Source organism: Mya arenaria, chromosome 13, assembly GCF_026914265.1.
Source record: "Mya arenaria isolate MELC-2E11 chromosome 13, ASM2691426v1".
NCBI lineage: Eukaryota > Metazoa > Mollusca > Bivalvia > Myida > Myidae > Mya > Mya arenaria.
Genome location: NC_069134.1, coordinates 51,767,089 through 51,780,131, shown reverse-complemented (window position 1 = coordinate 51,780,131; position 13,043 = coordinate 51,767,089). Strand labels below are relative to the sequence as shown.

The following is a 13,043-nucleotide window of genomic DNA, read 5'->3' as shown; positions in this document are numbered from 1 at the left end:
GTAAAGCGCATGTTTCGACCATGTACCTATAAGCGTTAAGCTCATGTCATAATAGGAAGAAAATTTTCAGACATTTTTCGTGTCCATCCAGTTACTCTTTAACAAATTACAGAATTTTCCATTGTCTCAGAAGTTCACATGGTTTCAAAACTCTCACTTTCACACAAAAGGCTCACACTGACATTGAGAGCGCTTTCCAGCTACCTACATTCAAGGTCAATGTCACACTTAAGGGTCAAAGGTCAGATGTCCTATTTATGACCGAACAATAAAACGTCCCGCTGGAAATCTCAAAACTTGTTTTGCCCTTGGGACACATTTGTTTTGCCTTTGTGCCAATGTTTTGCTAAAGACAACCACCGGTGAAACATTATTGAATGATCCTGAAAGAATTACGTCCCTTGAATAATGCTTCAAAACGAGTTGTCATAGTAGAATATATCAGTGGTGTGGATATTAATATTAAATGCTTGAAATAAAAAAAAAAAAACCCATAAACTGCAAAATGAGTATTTTATTTGGCGAAAGAACGAAGTATTAAAAAATAGCGTATATAAAACATAAAGTGCAAAAAAAGAAAAGAAAATGCGAATGTTTTACAGTTGAATAGAGTTCATCTCCCACGATTGCAAAACTATTGAAGTGAATATGGCACACCGCTTCCAGATTCGCTTGTCCGTGTTCATTTGGTCAGCAAAATCTGAATAATAGAAGGTAATATCGTGTTCGAATTATTGCTTAAACATGTCAAGGCGTTTCCAACACGCTCATGCTGGTGTTCTGCACCTTTTGTAAGTAAGTGTTTTATTCAATCACATGTTTTTTTTCATATTTACGTTCCTAGAAATTCCATTCCAATTTAAAGCTGCACTATCGCCTCAAAAAAATTAAAATTTCGGCACTTTTCATAGAACTATTAAGATATGTTCTATTGTGAGTTATTTTATAAGACTGAATTAAAAGCATTGATGCTAAAATCAGCCGATTCGGAGACATAAAATGAAAAAGTTTTCAAACCGGTCAATCTGTGAGAGTGCAGCTTTGTTTATCGCATTGCTATCAAATTTAGTTGCAAATCATTGTTACCAACTTTTATAGAAGAATGCCTCCATTTAAAATACTTTTGGATAATTACTTTTTAAAACTTATAGTTATTTAAATTTAGGTTCCATAAAGTGCAATCACTTGATACGCAGACTTCATATTTCAGAAAGGTTGCAAATCTTTTGCGCATGTACCTGCACATTTAAACTATACACGTATATGTGCATGCATGCGCTTGGGTTGAAATTTAAAGTCACTTTTGAAACACGTCCACCTCCTGCAGGTGGACATACACAGCCACTGTATTTCAAACAATACGTATCTTTAAAAAAAGATGAACGTTGTAGATGGGGGGGTGATGCTTGTTAAAATAGAATCAAACTAAAAATAATGAAGTTTTCTGATTAAAAGAAAAATATGTATATAAACATGTATGACGCAGTATTTTCTGTATATTTTAGAATATTAGTAGTAACAAGATATCCAATTTTCAAAACACAAAATTGATTGGTCAAAAATCCAGGCCAAAGCAGTATACATTTACGACAAAAAAACCTCTTATTTCCTTCTTCGTTATCCCTCTGCTCGGGCCCATTCCTACTATTACGTACTATTAGCACGTGCAGTCGGGTTGTTCATCCGCTGTATGAAAGCCTTCAAAGCTATCGACATCTCACTGCACTACCTACCAGTACAACTGCCCCACCCTGCCCGGGCCAACTCCTGCCCCCACCCTGCCCGGGCCAACTCCTGCCCCCACCCTACCCGGGCCAACTCCTACCCCCCCCCCTACCTACCCACATGTGGCCATGCAGAATTCCACGGTAAAGTTGTACAGACGCTGTATGAGGCCGTCCGAGCTGTCGGAACAATTAGACATCTCCTTCCAAAAGGTGCACGCAGCCACGGGCGAAAGGTCCACACAAGCTACAAGGGTAACACGAGCAATATGTGGTAAAATGTTTACCCATAATTATACGTGTACGAGTACTTGTAACTACATATACACTGACACTAAGAATATGGCGATGTTGCGAAATATCACGTCGAGGGGTATAAGCGAAAAGGTTAAATCTTCTTTTTTATTTAATGTCACTAACACGCTAATATATAATTTACATACACTTTGAAAAAAACACAACCATCACTGACTTACACAACTTACTCATAGAAATGACTTGCTTCGTAACGTACTTGTGTGGCATAGGTAATAATACAATCATGTGCAAGATTTAGTATTTTAGTAACTGACTACTCCATGTGTTATATAGTACCATTATAACCATTATATATCCATTCTATCCCTTGATATGACAGCTGAAAGAAATAAGCTTTTAAGCATGCACCAGAAAAAGAGCCAAAAGAAACATTCCCCATATGCCATGAGAAGGATTATGATTGAGGATATATAGTCTACATGTTACTTTTTCGCATACTTACCACCAACTTGTATGTCCGCTAAAATAACAGTTGCAAAATGTATAAGATTATACATATTCAATTTTTAGTTTTGATCAAACATTCAGTTGAAACTGAACACATTTACACAGGCCATGACCACTTTCGTAGGACAATACAGACAGAACATGGCCACTTGCAATGGCATGTTCACGTTCGTATGATAATACACATAGGGCACAGTCATTTTCGTAGGATAATACACATACCCATAGCCATTTTCGTAGGATAATACACACAGCCATTTTCTTAGGACAACACACAAGACGCACAGCCATTCTCGTAGGATAATACATACATACATTTTCGTAGGATAATACACACAGCTTACAACCATTTTCGTATGATAATACACACATATCACAACCGTTTTCGAAGGATAATACACACAGAGCACAACCATTTTCGTATGATAATACACAGAGCACAACCATATTCGTATGATAATACACACAGATCACGACCGCTTTCGAAGGATAATACACACAGAGCACAACCAATTTCGTATGATAATACACAGAGCACAACCATATTCGTATGATAATACACACAGATCACAACCGTTTTCGAAGGATAATACACACAGAGCACAACCATTTTCGTATGATAATACACAGAGCACAACCATATTCGTATGATAATACATACAGAGCACAACCATTTTCGTATGATAATACACACAGAGCACAACCATTTTCGTATGATAATACACAGAGCACAACCATTTTCGTATGATAAAACACACAGAGCACAACCATTTTCGAAGGATATTAGACACAGAGCACAACCATTTTCGTATGATAATACACAGAGCACAACCATTTTCGTATGATAATACACAGAGCACAACCATTTTCGAAGGATATTAGACACAGAGCACAACCATTTTCGAAGGATAATACACACAGAGCACAACCATTTTCGAAGGATAATACACACACAGCACAACCATTTTCGTATGACCAAACAGACAGAGCACAACCATTTTCGTATGATAATACACAGAGCACAACAATTTTCGAATGATAAAACACACAGAGCACCACCATTTTCGAAGGATATAAGACACAGAGCACAACCATTTTCGAAGGATAATAAACACAGAGCACAAACATTTTCGAAGGATAATACACACAGCGCATGGCCGCCATCGTAGAACCTTACACACAGCTATTATCTACTTCCGAAGGTCGCTAAACTCCGCGCGTAATCACAATCGTAGGACATAACACACAACGCTTAAATACTATCGAATGCCCTTGCAGACAGCACAGTACCTAGTACACCTCGCATGAACATTTTTGTACGCTCTATCACACCTCGCATGACCATTTTCGTACGCTATATCACACCTCGCATGACCATTTTCGTACGCTCTATCGCACCTCGCATGACCATTTTCGTACGCTCTATCACATCTCGCATGACCATTTTCATACGCTCTAGCACATCTCGCATGACCATTTTCATACGCTCTAGCACATCTCGCATGACCATTTTCATACGCTCTATCACATCTCGCATGACCATTTTCATACGCTCTAGCACATTTCGCATGACCATTTTCATACGCTCTAGCACATCTCGCATGACCATTTTCATACGCTCTAGCAAATCTCACATGACCATTCTCGTACGCTCTATCACACCTCGCATGACCATTTTCGTACGCTCTATCGCACCTCGCATGACCATTTTCGTACGCTCTAGCGCATCTCGCATGACTATTTCATACGCTCTAGCACATCTCGCATGACCATTTTCATACGCTCTAGCACATCTCACATGACCATTTTCATACGCTCTAGCACATCTCACATGACCATTCTCGTACGCTCTAGCACATCTCGCATGACCATTTTCATACGCTCTAGCACATCGTGCATGACCACTTTCAAAGGAATTATCACACAGCGCATGACCTCTTGCATAGGAATTATCACGCAGCGCATGGCCGCTTTCATAGGATATATCACACAGCGCATGACAATTTTCATAGGAATTATCATACAGCGCATGACCTCTTTCATATGATTTATCACACAACGCATGGCCTGTTTCATAGGAATTATCACACAGCGCATGACCACTTTCATAGGATTTATCACACAGCGCATGACCGCTTTGAATAAAAAAATATTACACAGCGCATGACCACTATCATAGGATTTATCACACAACGCATGACCACTTTCATAAAAATTACCACATAGCGCATGACCACTTTCGTACCACTTAGCACATAGTGCAATTCCCCCTTAATTGAATTTATTACAAAGCGCATGACCACTTTCGTACCACTTAGCACATAACGCAATTCTCCCTTAATTGAATTTATTACAAAGCACATGACCACTTTTGTATCATTAAGCACATAGCGCAATTCCCCCTTAATTGAAATTATAACAAAGCGCATGACCACTTTCGTACCACTAAGCACATAGCGCAATTTCCCCCTTAATTGAAATTATTACAAAGCGCATGACCACTTTCGTACCACTAAGCACATAACGCAATTTCCCCCTTAATTGAAATTATTACAAAGCGCATGACCACTTTGGTACCACTAAGCACATAGCGCAATTTCCCCCTTAATTGAAATTATTACAAAGCGCATGACCACTTTCGTACCACTAAGCACATAACGCAATTTCCCCCTTAATTGAAATTATTACAAAGCGCATGACCACTTTCGTACCACTAAGCACATAGCGCAATTCCCCCTTAATTGAAATTATTACAAAGCGCATGAACACTTTCGTACCACTAAGCACATAGCGCAATTCCCCCCTTAATTGAAGTTATTACAAAGCGCATGAGCACTTTCGTACCACTAAGCACATAGCGCAATTCCCCCTTCATTGAAATTATTACAAAGCGCATGAACACTTTCGTACCACTAAGCACATGGCGCAATTCCCCCTTAGTTGAAATTACTACAAAGCGCATGATCACTTTCGTACCACTTAGCACATGGCGCAATTCCCCCTTAATTGAAATTATTACAAAGCGCATGACCACTTTCGTACCATTAAGCACATAGCGCAATTCCCCCTTAATTGGAATTATTACAAAGCGCATGACCACTTTCGTACCACTAAGCACATAGCGCAATTCCCCCTTAATTGAAATTATTACAAAGCGCATGACCACTTTCGTACCACTAAGCACATAACGCAATTTCCCCCTTAAATGAAATTATTACAAAGCGCATGACTACTTTCGTACCACTAAGCACATAACGCAAATTCCCCCTTCATTGAAATTATTACAAAGCGCATGACCACTTTCGTACCACTAAGCACATAACGCAATTTCCCCCTTAATTGAAATTATTACAAAGCGCATGACCACTTTGGTACCACTAAGCACATAGCGCAATTCCCCCTTAATTGAAATCATTACAAAGCGCATGAACACTTTCGTACCACTAAGCACATAGCGCAATTCCCCCTTAATTGAAGTTATTACAAAGCGCATGAGCACTTTCGTACCACTAAGCACATAGCGCAATTCCCCCTTCATTGGAATTATTACAAAACGCATGACCACTTTCGTACCACTAAGCACATAGCGCAATTTCCCATTTAGTTGAAATTACTACAAAGTGCATGATCACTTTCGTACCACTTAGCACATAGCGCAATTCCCCCTTAATTGAAATTATTACAAAGCGCATGACCACTTTCGTACCATTAAGCACATAGCGCAATTCCCCCTTAATTGGAAATATTACAAAGCGCATGACCACTTTCGTACCACTAAGCACATAGCGCAATTCCCCCTTAATTGAGATTATTACAAAGCGCATGAGCACTTTCGTACCACTAAGCACATAGCGCAATTCCCCCTTCATTGGAATTATTACAAAACGCATGACCACTTTCGTACCACTAAGCACATAGCGCAATTTCCCATTTAGTTGAAATTACTACAAAGTGCATGATCACTTTCGTACCACTTAGCACATAGCGCAATTCCCCCTTAATTGAAATTATTACAAAGCGCATGACCACTTTCGTACCATTAAGCACATAGCGCAATTCCCCCTTAATTGGAAATATTACAAAGCGCATGACCACTTTCGTACCACTAAGCACATAGCGCAATTCCCCCTTAATTGAGATTATTACAAAGCGCATGAGCACTTTCGTACCACTAAGCACATAGCGCAATTCCCCCTTCATTGGAATTATTACAAAACGCATGACCACTTTCGTACCACTAAGCACATAGCGCAATTTCCCATTTAGTTGAAATTACTACAAAGTGCATGATCACTTTCGTACCACTTAGCACATAGCGCAATTCCCCCTTAATTGAAATTATTACAAAGCGCATGACCACTTTCGTACCACTAAGCACATAGCGCAATTCCCCCTTAATTGAGATTATTACAAAGCGCATGAACACTTTCGTACCACTAAGCACATAGCGCAATTCCAACTTCATAGGTATTTTTGCACAGCGCATAACAACTTTCGTACCACCTAACGCATAGCGCATGAACAATTTGGAAGACCTATCACACAGCGCATGGCCAATGTCATATGACATATAACACAGTGCATGACCAGGACCTTTCAAACAATACATGGACACTTTCGTATGCTCTTTTGAAAGGCACAGTATCGCAGGACCTTTCTCACAGAGCATGCATACTTTCGTATGACTTTTAGAGCGACACATGACCGCTTTCGCTGAACATATCAAACAGAACATGCACGCTTTCTCTTTACTTATCGCACGGAACTTGGCTACATTCGCACGACCTATGGCATAGCGCATACATATTTTCGAATGCTCTTACAAAAATGGCATGTAAACTTTCGTAGCAACTTTCACACAGAGCATGAACTTTTCAAGAGCACCAAACACAACATATGGAAACTTTTGTAGCACCTAACACAACGTATGGAACCTTCTGTATCATCCTACACACTTTGCACGAGTAGCGCAATTGGACCTTACACACATCGCACGAACAACTTTATAGGACCGTTCGCTCAACGCACGAACGAGTTCGTTGATATATGACAGAGAATATTTACGGGCTGTGGTGACGTTTTCGTCATCTCTAGGCGTACAGTACAGGATGGGACAGCAGGCGGGAAACTGGAGGCTGGAGTTACCCTTGTAGTAGCAGTTGTCCACGTCTAGAAAATCGATTTCCGGTGGACAGCTGAAACACGGCCAAGTTCATACCGTCGTTGAAAACGCGTTGATTCATCAAGTTATTAAATCAAAATTTGCACGGCAAGTATGAACTGACTTAAAACAAAATAATATTACATGTAGTTATAACTGCTTGGACTATTGATTACATGGTCATGAAACTTGCTTTTAAAGCTGCATTTTCACAGATTTGCCGTTTTTTATTTTATTTTTGTCTAGAAATGAGTAAATCTTTGCGTAAATATCTGAAAACCAGTGATATAAGACTGCTGACAAAAGATAAGATCGAAGTTTTTCGTTTTTACGATGTTTTATGGCTAAAAGCGTTACTTACGCTTTAGGAAAAAATGCACAAAACATCAATCTTTGAACGTAATATGAAAATCTGCGATCTGATTTATTGTCACCAGTCATGTATCACTGGTTCCATAGATTTTCGCAGAAAAAAATGTTTTCAAAACGTTTAATCTGTGAGGGTGGAGCTTTAAACTTAAACAAGGCAGCGAATGATCAGATAGCAGCTTTTCATATTTTCGTTCGGAAATTGATGTTTGTATGCATAAAACATCAATATTGTTAAAACATTCAATCTGTGAGGGTGGAGCTTTAAACTTTAACAAGGCAGCAAGTGTTGTTGTTTTTCAAAAACCTAATGCAAGGCTCCTACTACAGGTTCAACATTCAACCGATGTCTCGAGGCAAAACCTAAGAATGAGTAAAGATAATCTGTCAAAGACACAGTGTAAGTTTTAACGTACTCGTGGTTGATTTGCCACTTGAGAATCTCGACATCTTGGCAGATACGGACGTCACATGACCCGGCGGAGGAAGTCCAGTTCTCGCCGTGTTTCCGGGGCACGCTGTCTGCGTCCGTGCAGTCTGGGAATGGGAAGAGAAAATAAAATTATCATTTATCTGCATTACGATCTTAGATTTTTCTTCTTGCAAACTTTATATAACTTCAAAAGGATGTCAAAATGAAGTGGGAGCAGGCGTGTTTTGCCAGGATTTTCCAGCACGATCAAATCTCTCTCAAATCTTACGAACATTCCTGCCATGTCTGCAAGTAAACAATTTTATTTATTTGTACTAAGAACCATAACAAAAATCACGTAGATGCGCGACATCTGCTCGCTGGTCACTTTGAATTTTTAATCAGTCAAAAGGTAACACACAAAAACGTTGGTTCAAATATACAACTCGTATAGACACGTGTGTTTCGCTTGTTCCTTATCTTATCAAATTCTTAAAGCTCTGCTGATTGGACCTGCTTCGTTCATTTTAAACGGTCTTTGAGTGAAAGCTACCAGTATGTTGTATTTATCACAGGTGTGATAGTATGATGTTTATTGGTACCAATGAAAGCGGGGAATATTCTGTTTTGTATTGGTCCGAGGTGAAAGCTTTAAGCATGATGTTTTGGTCACAGATGAAAACTGTTAATATAATGTTTTGTATTTGACCCAGGTGATAGTTGGGAGTTTGATGTTTTTTATTTGTCCCAGGTGAAAGCTGAGAGTTTGATGTTCTGTATAAGCCTAAGCTGAAAGCTGGGTGTTTGATGTTTTTTGGTCACAGGAAAAAAACCCTCTTAATATGATGTTTTGTATTGGTCCTAGGTGAAAGCTGGTAGCTTGATATTATGTATTGGTCCCAGGTGAAAGCTGGTAGTATTATGTTTTGTATTGGTCCCAGGTGAAAGCTGGTAGTATTATGTTTTGTATTGGTTCCAGGTGAAAGCTGGTAGCATTATGTTTTGTATCGGTCCCAGGTGAAAGTTTGTATTGGTCAAAAGTATAAGCTGGTAATATTATGTTTTGTATTGGTCCCAGGTGAAAGTTTGTATTGGTCAAAAGTATAAGCTGGTAATATTATGTTTTGTATTGGTCCCAGGTGAAAGCTGGTAGTATCATGTTTTGTATTGGTCAAAGGTGAAAGCTGATAGTATTATGTTTTGTATTGGTCAAAGGTGAAAGCTGATAGTTTGATGTTTTGTATTGGTCAAAGGTGAAAGCTGATAGTTTGATGTTTTGTATTGGTCAAAGGTGAAAGCTGATAGTTTGATGTTTTGTATTGGTCAAAGGTGAAAGCTGAGAGTTTGATGTTTTGTATTTGTCAAAGAATTCCAGGAGAAAGTGAATTTCTGAAATACATATTTGTGGCGACAATTTTTAAAACGTTGTTCGAGTTTTGTCCATGAACACACCTGAAACTGTAAATGGGAACTGCCGATTTAAGCATGCATCGAATCGGTAACCTTTCAATAACGATAGTAATGCTTTTTGTCTGGAAATGAAGCATCGTCCGTTACATTTTCAAATATTCATGAAGAGTGGACATTAAACATTAAGTTTGGGGACGCTTGGCCGTTGCTCAGTTAAGAGTTTTACAGCCAATGCTACAATGCTTTGATAGAACACACTATCTAATGCCTAAAATGTCAAAAGATTTAAACGAAGTTTTGAAAAGATATGTATTTTGAGGTCGTGGTATTTCAAAAAAGAAAACGAAAAAAAGAGAGAGAAAATCATTCATACGTTACACTGTTGTTAAAATAGGATAGTATAAGATAGGATTAAAAATATGAACATGTTTCTTCCTGGATATTATTCAGAAATATAAAATCCGAATGTTGCGAATGAAGTTCAACCTATATTCGAATGTCGGATGTTCAGCAGTTTTCATTTTTGCGTACTTTTTATGTATTTTGTTTTCACCATCTTGACATTAAAAGTAGGTCAATTGGGCTGATCCGGGTGCACATGCCTTCCTCCACCCCCTCACACCCATCCCCCACCTTACTCCCTTATGTACATGGCAGAGGATTAAGTTGAAGTATACTGTATCGAATTGTCGGTCTCTTACCCTGAGCCGATAAAGAATCTTCCGCAATCACAAATTTCAAAAATCGATGGGATGTATGTATCAAATTTGTGAAACGTGCTCATTGAACAAAAAAAACTTCACAAAATTTGGTAAGACATATGATCGTATAATTGTTATAACACTGGTTAGATTTGTTAATTTTGTGGTGAAGCATACGTATACTTACTGGAGGGATATTCCAGTTTTGAAACAATAAATTGCTGGTTTACATAATAGTTGTTTCCTATTACAATGTTCACAGAAATGATGAGGATAAACACGGTAAACCATCTCCACAAATCCAACGTTTCTCCCGAAAGTCGAGGTAAATCTTTCGACATCTTGAACATCAATATGGCGCAGCTCTAAATTAGAACCTCGTTGATTAGTGTATAGTAGCCGTTCATAAATAATGTACAACTTTATTGTCTAATTGATCGGTAAGAAACAATAGAATCGATATATTTTAAAGATAGTGACATGTATTTGTATAAAGATGCGTTATGTATTTAACCATATGACGGTTTAATAACAATTGGCTTTTTACGATAACATTTTTTGGCAGCACAAACAAAGACTTTACCCCAGTTAATTGTATGTCTTAGATGGTTTATACATGCGAGCCAGCAAACGTTGCAGGGTTGAGTTAGTGTAAACTTATTTAGTTACCAGGTAGTTTGTTAGCTGAAAATTAAAAAAAATCGACCCAGAATCTGTAGGATAGAAGACAGACATGTTTCCACTAATACATTCTTTCCGTTACGTTCATGCGTTAAAAACCGTATGACAGTTTTCGTGTAATGTTCTGACCCGTGTAGAAATTAACCGTATGTCACAAGACCGGTAAAACTGTAGGGACTTCCCCTACCTTCCCTACTTAAATGTTTCATTTACTTCCATTCATTATTCTTAGGCACCGCACATCCAAATCGGGTATCATCAGATTTACTTATGCACCAGTCATTTGTAACCACGGCCCCCAGGTCCGAGGAATAGCCGGGACTTTGACTTTCGGTCCAGCCAACCCCGGGTAAAATCCCCGCCCTGACGAACTGATGATTAAACCCCGGCCAAATGCCCCCGCACCCCAGAGACTCTATATAAGGCCCAATCTCGGCTTAATTTGGCGCTATGACAAAACCACCGCGGTCACCCGTCCCTGCGGGGCCACCTGGAAAGTAAAAACACGACCCTTTTCCCCGGCTATCCCCGGTATGCCCCCGGACCTGGGGGGAGGGGGCCGTGGTTACAATTGACTGGTGCATTATTGACATGACATGTTAACAGAATTAAGGCGCCGGGAATACAAACGTGGACTTAAAGTGTTATGCGGTTAAAAAGAGTGATAATTAACAGATCACTTTATTTAAATACATTAATTAGATTTGAACGTAAAATGTGAATTTGAAAGCAAACCAAAGAATCTTAAATATAATTTAGTGAAGAACCGAGGAAAATATCTTTATGTTTAGATGATAAATGTGTTGACTAAAAGACCCTGCACTACTTTTCTAAAACAAATAATCAAAGCGTCCTTAACCAATATTGGATTTCATTTAATTAGCTTTACACTGACAATAAAATTGCGAGATAATGTTTATATATCAAAGTTCATATAGGCTTACCAGTTACTGTTGTGATATTAGGTAACTAAATTCTTAGGTTATGATAGACACTTATTGGTTACAGTTTGTGCTACTCAAAATGCTTTTTGATCATGGTTTTCATCGTCTGTGAACAGAATCGTAAAAAAGTAAAATCACGCGCTTAAACGCTTTCATTGATTTCATCTTATATGCGATGACACACTGTTAAGGGTCAAGGCCGTTTAGTACTTGAATATGTTTTTCTACAAATTGACCTTGCAAAACATTGTGCCCTCGGACCCGATGGAACTCGTCATATGCTATCATATTAAACAACATCCCTGTTATAAACATGTCGCTGTTAAAAAATTCTGCCCATGTTAAAATCCTCGTACTCGTCAAATGATGTAGTATCTGCAACCTGGTCTCTGTGAAAACTTGTACCCTCGCACCACAAGGTACTCGCCAAATGATGTAGTATCTGCAACCTGGTCTCTGTGAAAACTTATACCCTCGTACCACAAGGTACTTGCCAAATGATGTAGTATCTGCAACCTGGTCTCTGTGAAAACTTGTACCCTCGTACCACAAGGTACTCGTCAAATGATGTAGTATCTGCAACCTGGTCTCTGTGAAAACTTGTACCCTCGCACCAAAAGGTACTCGTCAAATGATGTAGTATCTGAAACCTGGTCTCTGTGAAAGCTTGTACCCTCGCACCACAAGGTACTCGTCAAATGAAGTAGTATCTGCAACCTGGTCTCTGTGAAAACTTGTACCCTCGTACCACAAGGTACTCGTCAAATGATGTAGTATCTGCAACCTGGTCTCTGTGAAAACTTGTACCCTCGTACCACAAGGTACTTGCCAAATGATGTAGTATCTGCAACCTGGTCTCTGTGAAAACTTGTACCC

General features: G+C 39.0%; 1 protein-coding gene across 2 annotated transcripts; it reads right to left on the bottom strand.

Annotated features, from left to right (window-relative positions):
- Positions 1 to 499: 499 nt before the first annotated feature.
- LOC128214784 (uncharacterized) lies at positions 500 to 10,985 on the bottom strand. Of its 2 annotated transcripts, XM_052921423.1 has the most exons (6): positions 10,730 to 10,985; positions 8,436 to 8,556; positions 7,554 to 7,684; positions 2,485 to 2,502; positions 1,842 to 1,971; positions 500 to 700 (listed from the first exon to the last, which is right to left on the bottom strand). In XM_052921423.1, exons 1-6 carry the CDS (start codon positions 10,890 to 10,892, stop codon positions 691 to 693), a joined length of 573 nt encoding a protein of 190 aa, XP_052777383.1. In that variant the 5' UTR covers positions 10,893 to 10,985; the 3' UTR covers positions 500 to 690. The 2 variants fall into 2 exon arrangements, with proteins under 2 accessions (XP_052777383.1, XP_052777384.1); XM_052921424.1 differs by lacking the exon at positions 2,485 to 2,502 and having other exon boundaries at positions 10,730 to 10,977.
- Positions 10,986 to 13,043: the final 2,058 nt, after the last annotated feature.

Excerpts from the sequence above, each read along its gene's own strand:
- LOC128214784 (XM_052921423.1), bottom strand. The coding sequence starts at position 10,892 with ATGTTCAAGATGTCGAAAGATTTACCTCGACTTTCGGGAGAAACGTTG. Across the intron at positions 8,557-10,729 it reads AAAACTGGAATATCCCTCCA|ACTGCACGGACGCAGACAGC; the intron begins GTAAGTATACGT and ends TCCCATTCCCAG. Across the intron at positions 7,685-8,435 it reads AAGTGGCAAATCAACCACGA|CTGTCCACCGGAAATCGATT; the intron begins GTACGTTAAAAC and ends GCCGTGTTTCAG.